This window comes from Leptonotus elevatus, chromosome 14 (assembly GCF_054856555.1).
Source record: "Leptonotus elevatus isolate MCC_2025b chromosome 14, RoL_Lele_1.0, whole genome shotgun sequence".
NCBI classification, from domain to species: Eukaryota; Metazoa; Chordata; class Actinopteri; order Syngnathiformes; family Syngnathidae; genus Leptonotus; species Leptonotus elevatus.
Genome location: NC_141252.1, coordinates 16144319 through 16153742, shown reverse-complemented (window position 1 = coordinate 16153742; position 9424 = coordinate 16144319). Strand labels below are relative to the sequence as shown.

General features: G+C 42.8%; 1 protein-coding gene across 1 annotated transcript; it reads left to right on the top strand.

Moving 5' to 3' along the window:
• Positions 1-1422: 1422 nt before the first annotated feature.
• Positions 1423-9138, top strand: fosl2 (FOS like 2, AP-1 transcription factor subunit). Its single transcript, XM_086094579.1, has 4 exons — positions 1423-2019; positions 3157-3411; positions 4815-4922; positions 6783-9138. The coding sequence occupies exons 1-4, from the start codon at positions 1894-1896 to the stop codon at positions 7335-7337; spliced, it is 1044 nt and encodes a 347-aa protein (XP_085950705.1). The 5' UTR covers positions 1423-1893; the 3' UTR covers positions 7338-9138.
• Positions 9139-9424: the final 286 nt, after the last annotated feature.

Below are 9424 nucleotides of genomic sequence, written 5' to 3'. Positions count from 1 at the left end.
TTGAGATAGGCTACTTAAATATTAGCATTTAGGCAACATTGTTTTTCTTATTTTGTTTACAGTTATTTTAATCTTTATCTTGAATCAAATAAATATATTTACACAGAATATTTTTTTAAGATAAGGTTAGGAAGGAAAAGGCAACACTGTTCGAACATCAATTACATAGCTGATTACATTTCTCCAAAGCATTCTAAGTAGAAACTGTGTCGCCTAGCAACGGCAAATCTGTGCCGCCGGCAGCTGATAAATAATATTCATTAATTAATATAATTTAACAAAAGCAAGCTGATTGAACATGTGCTATTAAACCAAACGCCTCGGGCGCAGGGTGACAGAAATGACACATTGGAAAGGTTTGACTTATTTTCAGGTCCAAATGACGCTTTCTTGTAATGAGTCCTTTTCAGAACCCCCACCCCCGCACGCCCCCACGATGATTACACCCCCCTCCCATTCAGTTGTAGAACTTCCCCTGCTGCCGAAACTTTATTTGACAACTCTGTCTGGCAAAGCCACGCGCGGCAAACAGCTTGAAGGGAGCTGGGCTCAACCAGCAGTGTTGATGCAGATTAAAATAGGAAGCATAGCCGATTGGATTACACCTAATACGCCATTTCATGTAGCGCAACGTGTCATTTTCTGGGCTCCGTGCCCTTGTTTGTGCAGTGTACATCCGAATTACAATTCAACCTGATCTGCGGTCCCTTTCCAATTCTAAAAGCGGCGAGTCGCTTGTATGCAAGGTCGACTATACACGCTTTGACTAATATGCTTTAAATGAACCCACAATGCACAATGACTTGATTGTGCACGAGACATTGGACATATAATGTTAATTAACACGGACAGATGCGAGTGGGAAAGCGCACAGGTCCGTTTGTGTTTGAATTGTGGCGCACGTCACATGACTCGGGCGTTCTGCGAAAGAAAAAGAAAAGTGACTGCCGCGTTAGTGGATCCAAAAGATCCGAGTCCGAGAGGATTCCGACTGGCCCTCCGACCAGCGTACCGCAAGCCGCGGCGGTGCTCAACCGGGAGGGAATCCCTCCAGCTCCAGTACGTCGCGCTGTTTCCTTTACCAAGGAAACCCACACTGTGCACTTTCTGACGCAACTGCCCATTTTAGGAAACATGCGTCAATGGACCGAATCAAGTACGATAAACAAGCGTGGACCTCCCAGCTGCCTCTGACGTCCGGTACCGGTCCAGAAATGTCCTCGTACGTTTTAAGGAGTCTATTTCGGTTGTATCCACTGTGTAATTCTTACGCCAGTATCCAGCGGAGGAAGCATTTAACAGCGCGGTCTATTTGGCCACTTTATTCAAAAGATGCCCCCCTCCCTTTCTGCTCAAGTCGCAACGCCCATGTGTGTGACGTGGGTTCTTTCGTCGGTGTTGAAAAGCAGTTGCACTTCTCGATAGTGCCATTGAAGTGAGTCATCTCTAGGAAGTGTGGTTAAAAAAAAAAAGGAAAAAGAAAAAAGATACGAAAAAAACCCGAACATCGAAGTGTTCCCTGAACGCCACAGATCGCGCGTAATCGGCAAGAACGTGGAAAATACAGAGAAGGGTCGACAGGCAAAAAACGACTTTAAAGTGAGTGTCAACTGCGTGGATCTTAACTTTTAAGTTCAAGTTCGCGCACCTTGCACCTCTTGAATAACAAACGGACAATCACCTCCTAACATCACTGTGATGTTCTAAGTGACTACATTTCCACGGCTGCACCTTTTAGCAACTCTTTTCTGGGAAACTAACAAGCAGTCGAATCGGAGGATTTTTTAATTTTTTTAAAACACCCTCTTGGTGCCTTTGAAACGAGCGAGGATTTACTACCGTAAACTCCGCACACAAGTCTCCTGATATCTTCTTTTTTATTTTTCCTGGATCATGTACCAGGACTACTCCGGGAATTACGACACGTCGTCCCGCGGCAGCAGCACTTCTCCGGCCCAGCCCGAGTCCTTTACGAGCGGCAGCAGCATCGGAAGCCCCATCTCTACCTCCACCTACCAGGTAACAAACCCCGCAAGCCGAACCGCGATGCTTCCGACGTGTGCGTGTGAGCGCGTGTTGCGGTTGAAACAAGTTGCACCAGTATCAATTGATGCGAAACCGGCTGCTAGTATTTTTTTCGGTGGCGCCCGTGGATGCGAAGGTGTAATTTAGCTGTTCTCCATATGTAAATCGAAACAACTTATTGGCTCATTATAAACCATTTTAGGTTGCTCTGAAAAGAGTATTTGCGGTGAAATTGCGCCCCAGCTGGAGCTTTCACACGCATCGATATAAATGAAATATAGCACGGAAATAGAGTTGGACATGCGTGCAACAGGCAAAATCAATTCGGCATGTGGATGCGATGCGTTTAAAAATTGTCAAATAGTGTGGAAGAGTGAGTGCGTGGGATGCGGCATCGACTATATGGACACATTTAAATGACAACCGGATTGGAAATGATGATAGCGCCGCGCTTTTAATAAACAGTCAAACGTAGCAATACTGGCAACAGAGGAGTTTCATCATACATCCAGGAAGTGATTATTTCTTAGGAAAACCCTCACGCAAATAATCCAGCACAAACTCACGTCTAATTTATTGCGTGGAATCTCATGTCTTGCGTAAAATTGAAACACGGCCACCATTTAACTGATTTATATTATGTGCTTGCCGGAAACATTCGCTTCGTGTCTCAAAATCAACGCTCGCATTTTAAAGGCACGGCGTCCAGAAGCGCGGCGTGCTGCTTCCCGGTTTACTGGAACTGACCGTGTTTCACAGGCAATGAACAAATGAGTCACCAGATAAACAAAAAGTTCCATAAGACTGCCGGGATATCCGACGGAAGGTTGGGAATAACTGGAATAGAAGGACGTGCGTAAATAACGCATGGACGCATGATTAATAGAGCAGCTTCTCCTCAACCCAACAAGTTGTTCCTAACACCTGCGTGTAATCATCTGGTTTCCGAGTTTCAGTGGTAAAGACGAGTGATAACAGGACAGCTTGGGCTTCCCCACATGATTCACTGCTTATCTCACTCTCCCACTCTATGTGGACTGAATCATTATTACCATGAGCAGTAATGGTGGAAAATGTGCAATGGGGCTCGAACCACAACATGCTTACCATATGTCCTCTGGCTCCTTTCAGAAATACAGGGTTGACATGCCCGGCTCCAACAGTGCCTTCATCCCCACCATTAATGCAATCACAACAAGCCAAGACCTTCAGTGGATGGTGCAGCCCACAGTTATCACCTCCATGTCCAACCCGTACTCCCGCTCCCACCCGTACAGCCATCACCTGAGCAACGGGCAGGGACTGCTGGGCCACAACCCCCTGGCCCGTCCCGGGGTCATCCGCTCCATCGGGGACGCCAGAGGCCGACGCAAGAGGGACGAGCAGGTGAGGGAATGTAGCTTTGAGGGGGGGGAAGGGGGTGGCTGAGGGCTGTAAAAAATAAAATTGGATTTAGTTGTTAGATAAGTGCTTCTGGGGAACTGGCATGGTGCTCTTGTGTAGGGCTACGTTTCTGGTATTTTTTTAAATTATCATTTTTATTTTATTTTTTTTTGTAAAGGAAGAAAGAAATGACTTTTCTGGTAATTTTCCGTGAGAATTTTGGAAGTGTTCACAATTGGAAACTTTGCATTTAATGGAAATATTTCATATTGAAGTATTAACAGAAACATGTTCTCATGTCATAGGCAGACATCCATGCTAAATAAATAGCATTGTTTGCCCAGATGCGAGAGTATTACCTCTTTTTTATTGTTATTATTATTATTTTTTACTTCACTTGAGCAGCGACCTATCCGAAGTTGGCTTACAACACAAAGCATGCAAAAAAAAAAAAGAAGGACCAAGCTAAATCAAATTGTATTTGAATCAAATCTGGAATTATGCTGGAATATATTGCAACCAACCTTTATTTTTTTAAATAAAATCATTCTTTACAGTAAAACCCCCTCCAACGCGATGGTTACGTTCAAGACCACCATTGCGCTAAGTGAAATTCATGCTATTGAATAGAAATAGCCGACTTAAATACTCTTGAGGCATATATCAGTTAATTTGTACGGTCTTTAAAATCACTTTTAAAATAATACAAACACTTTGATCACCTTCTATTGTGAGAGAGAAAGCGCAAGAGCAATGATAACATGTAAAAATATTGTACAGTGTAATCGATCCCACCGTGTTTACAGTAAACAAATTCCGTCTTTCCAAACTAATAAGCTTATCTTTTCACAGTATACATCAATAATCTCGCCCAAAGATGTACATTATAAAAGGAAGTTTTCTGTACACTTAAAAACATGATTAAAGCAGATTAAATATAATAATTTTACACAAAAATAAAGCTGTGCTGTCCTTCCGGTTTTGCGCTTTCAAAGTTATGTCGCCAACTAAATAAGTGTATCACCATCTAGTGGTCAAAAGTGGAATTCCGGAGCACGCAATATACAACAAAAAAAGTGTGATCATTAACCTAGAACCCAGGATGCAGAAGTGTTTACTGCATTCCTGTTTATTCCCATAGACAGTCTGAAAACGTCGGAGTTTTGCGACCCAACTCTTGAGCAAGGCACCCCAAACGCAGCTCAGGGTTGTAGTTGCACCCTTGACTCTGACATCTCTCCAGTTGTATTCATACAAAAACCAAACAAGCAGCACCTCAGTGTGAACGCGTAGTTCCTCGCAGGATAAAACACATTCATCCTAGCATTATGCCTTAAGGCTTTATATATAATACATTTCATGTGAATTCCCAACACACTACCGCATTCCTTGCTTTTTACCCTCAGCTCACCCCAGAAGAAGAAGAGAAGAGGAGGGTGCGGCGTGAGAGGAACAAGTTGGCCGCCGCCAAATGTCGCAACCGCAGACGCGAGTTGACGGAGATGCTGCAAGGGGTGAGTAAGAACCCCAAAAGTTCAGCAGCCATCTTGTTTTTTTTATTGGCCTCCCACATATTCTAATCCTAAAATGTAAACACAGACGTTAAAAATGTTACAAGAAAAAATAAAATGTGTGACAAGAAAATTATTTTCTATGCAGGACTTCAAACATAATTTTATTTTATTTTTATTTTATCTATTTTTTTGCTAGGAGTATAGTGGCCCCTACTCTGGCATTTTAGGGGCGCACGTACAAAATTTAGAGGCACACAATGTTAGTAGTCAATTTGCAAAGTAAATATTCACTCGTTTTCACTAAATTACTGATAAATTGGTTGAAATGGAGCAGAAGTTTGTCAGCAACAACAAAGATTATTCTGCAAATTTACTGCAAAGTTCCACCATTTTTTTAATACATATTTATTTAATAAATTTTCACTATTTCATAAATTGCAAAAAAAAGCACACCGATTTTTTTTTTTAGCTATTTATTTATTAGATTTATTTAGTGTTGAGTGTTGCCACAGACAAGATGATGACGAAAGCCGTTCACAGCCTGGCAGCAGTACAATAGTTAGATGAGTAAATGTACTCCACACCTCAAGTCACAACCTGGCAATACTGGTTTGACCCCCCCCCCCCCCCCCCAGGTCATTACATAAAAAAACGGCAAAAGTATAGAACCTTTCTTTCTCCTCGACAGCTGTGGACAGATACATTGCCCTCCTTTGCAAGGCGTTAACAAAATGAACCAATTATGCCAATTTTCAATGACCACAAACTTGTTGAGACTTTCAAAACTCCCAGGAATGGAATTTGCTGTAGGCAGATGTTTCTGTGAATGCAGGACTGCGGCAAATCGGGATCATCTCGCAGACCCGGAATGCTGTTAGCTGCTCACACAAAACAGCTACACATGTCGCTTCCACGACTGAAAGAAATGCCTTTCTTTTGTGCTGATTATTTTTGAATTCCAAATAAGGGAATGTCTGTTCCGATCCGATCGAGTCACACACGACTGAGCTCTGATCGCACACCTTCTCTTTGTGCGCTTCCTTGGCGAACGACTTCCTCATACCTTTGCCCATGAGTCAAAGTTCTCAGACAGCATGTGACCTTATCTTTCCTGTCTGGCTCGCATTCGTGATGAATTGTGCGTTATGGTCCCCAACACACACAAACCATCAAGTAAAAAAAAAAAAGTAACAAGTAAAAAAGACGCAAACATAAAATAAAGAGGCAGTGCAATAGTGCCCTCTTTTGTCAGACGTATGTAACTACCCCATGTCACAATTACTGGTAGCCATAGAAACAGTACAAAGGAAGAATGCTATCTATTAGCGAAGGGAAAATTAAGCTCCATGAAACTTCATGAAGCACTTGCAATATTTTTTTTATTTTTGACTCCTATGGATGGTGCTCTTAGTTTAAAGATAATGGCGATGGAAATTGATTACATTCCCACTGCATCTTTAAGCCAAGAGTGAAATCACAAGTGCTTCTTAAAGAATCAGTTGTCTGTCTGTCTGGTTAGTTGTTTAGCTAGCTAGCTGGCACCTTTAAACCAAGAGTGCCGTCTAGAGAATTCAAAAAATATCACAAGTGCTTCATGAAGCTTTATTTATCCGTCTGTCTGTCTAGTTAGCTGTTTAGCTAGCTAACTGGCACCTTTAAACCAAGAGTGCCGTCAAGAGGAGTCAAAAAATATCACAAGTGCTTCATGAAGCTTTATTTGTCTATCACTACTAGCTAGCTAGCTAGCTAGCGTGCTAAAGTGATTTGCAAAGTAACAGAATGTGTTCCAAACAATACCAGTCACACTTTTGAGCTTGGAAGGGCAGTTGTTGACCGGATCTCTCTTTTCTGTCTGATCAGGAGACTGAAAAACTGGAGGATGAGAAAGCGGACCTGCAGAAAGAGATCGAAACCCTCCAGAAGGAGAAGGACAAGCTGGAATTCATGCTGGTGGCCCACAATCCCGTGTGCAAGCTGCCCACCGAGGATCGCCACCCGGCTCTGGCGCACCATCAGAACCATCAGCACCATCAGCACCAGCAGTGCGCCCCCCTGCCCTTGACCATGCGCCCCAACATGATGGCCCGGCCACACGTCAACCACGTGGTGGTGAAGCAAGAGCCGGACGACGCGGAGGTAGCGGCGGGCAAACCTCAGCATTCCGTCATCAAGCCCATCTGCCTGGGCGGGATGTACTGTACGGACGGCGACAGCCTCAACACGCCGGTGGTGGCGGCGTCCACCCCGGCCGCCGCGCTCAACGCCCCCAACCTCATCTTCACCTACCCCAGCATGCTGGAGCCCGACAGCCCCTCGCCCTCCTCCGAGTCCTGCTCCAAGGCCCACCGCCGCAGCAGCAGCAGCGGCGATCAGTCGTCGGACTCGCTCAACTCGCCGACCCTCCTGGCCCTGTGAGAGGGTCCGCCGACCAAAAACACTGTGGCCCAAGGCGAGCGAGCGGCGGGATCGAAAGACCCCGGGGCGCATTTGGAGCAAGCTGATCATGTGAGCCGTGCCCCCATTTTGGCAGGGAGACCCCACAAGGGCTACGCTGCGTGTTTCTTCTCGTCCTGCTTCAGTGTGTTCGGTCGGACTTGTACAACGTGTGTGCGGCAACCGTCGACGCGTCATCGCTTTGCCATTTCAACTCTTACAGTGTCAAATTGTTTACTCAAGACTCTTTAATCCCTTCAAATCTGGCCTTTGGGACTTCAGATGATATATGAAATGAGTTCCTAATATATACATATATATATATATATATCTATATAAATCTATTTTTTAGAAGAATTAAAAGCCATGCCCACTTGCACTCTGCCAAGACGAATCAACTAAAAGAGACACTGAGCAAACACTTCCTCGTCTTTATTTTCATTTAACGTGTCCTGTTATACACGGACCTTGATTCATCTCTAACTGTGTAAAAACGTGTTTTTGAGACTTCGTCTTCTCCCTCATCTGCCTGTAGAAAAGCATTACGGTCTTCGGTGTTACAAATGGACGGCGCCTTCGTCAAAGCGCTCGACTAGTATTGGTGTGCTTCTGTACCTGATCTTTACATATTCAAAACAAACTTGATATCGATGCCGGGGATATCGCTCACGCAAGCTGTGTGATGGTCTTACCAAAGGGATCGAATCGACAAATGGGGCCGTTGTGCAACATCAGGAATTTTTCAAACAAGTTCTTTCACTGGCTCTCACGTTCACCCTTTTTGCTCACATGAAAAAAAGGTCTTACCTTTGTCAACACTGCCACTCAAGGCAGGTCAGGTTGAACAAAGCCAAAAAAGGGTTGTATGACACTTGTAATCCTTTTCTTTGTGCGTCTTTGTGTGAGAAAAAAAGGGATTTTTGCTCGAATATGGAAAAAAAAGCCACTGTGGTCTAACCAGACTGTCACCAGCTGCCAATGATGTCAACCCTTGTTTATACTGTGTTTGTAAAGCTGTCTTTTTTTAAAAGTAAAAAACAAAATGGGGGGGGGGGGTTAACATCAAGGTACTTGGTACCTCAGTGGAAGCCTGAATGGCTTAACTAAAGATCATGAAGAGTGTTTTGCAATACAGAAATAATAATAAGACATCTGGCCTGAAATGAAACATCATGGGAGAAGTTTTATGTTTTTGTTTTTAAACATGTCTAACTTAATGGGCAAAGATATTGGTGATTGCACTGAGAAGCACAAAGCAGTAATAGTTGAGACGTCAGTCTACGCTTCAAACATTCCTAAAAAAAAAATAAAAAAATAAAAAAAATTGAGAGTTAAAAGTTAGATGATCATGTGCTGGATGCAGACAAATTGACATTTTTTTGGGTTTTTTATTTTATTTTTAATTTTTAAATACAATATCGTGCTACCTTTGCGCAAATGTTTTTCTCTTTTGGCAATATTTGGGTTTCATGCAGATGCAAGAAGAAATATCAGCTCCTGTGTGACCCAAAAAGAGGAAGAAAAGAACTGATAACCAAAAAGAGAGTTTATGTCTGTATGTCAAATTTGTCTGCAGCTCTTCAACACACATAGAAAAGCCATTGACGTAAATCTTCTACTGTACATGTCATCTACTGTCTATTGCCTGTTTTCAACTACTATTACTTATTTTCCAAATGCTTTAACTGTTAAAAATATTCAAAATGAAAAAAAAACAGCAATATGTAAATAGCAGTGTTTGTTAATTTAAATAAATCATAATAAAATTAATTTCCAACTTAGATTTTGTATGTATTATTGTTATTGCTGCTGCTGCTGTTATTGTTGTCGTTATTATAATAATGATAATTATCATTGTTATTATTGCTTTTTTTGTATTACAGGGGTGTAAAAAAAACACACTCATATTTGGCGATTATGCTGCAAATGCTTCAGTAAGTTAAACGCGCACTCCCTAATCAAATCAACAGTTGCTTTCCCAAAGTGATTATGATTGATTTACTGACGAGCAGTAAGGAAACCACCATGGAAACCACGATGAGCTCTTTATGAGCGTTTGTCGCCACCCA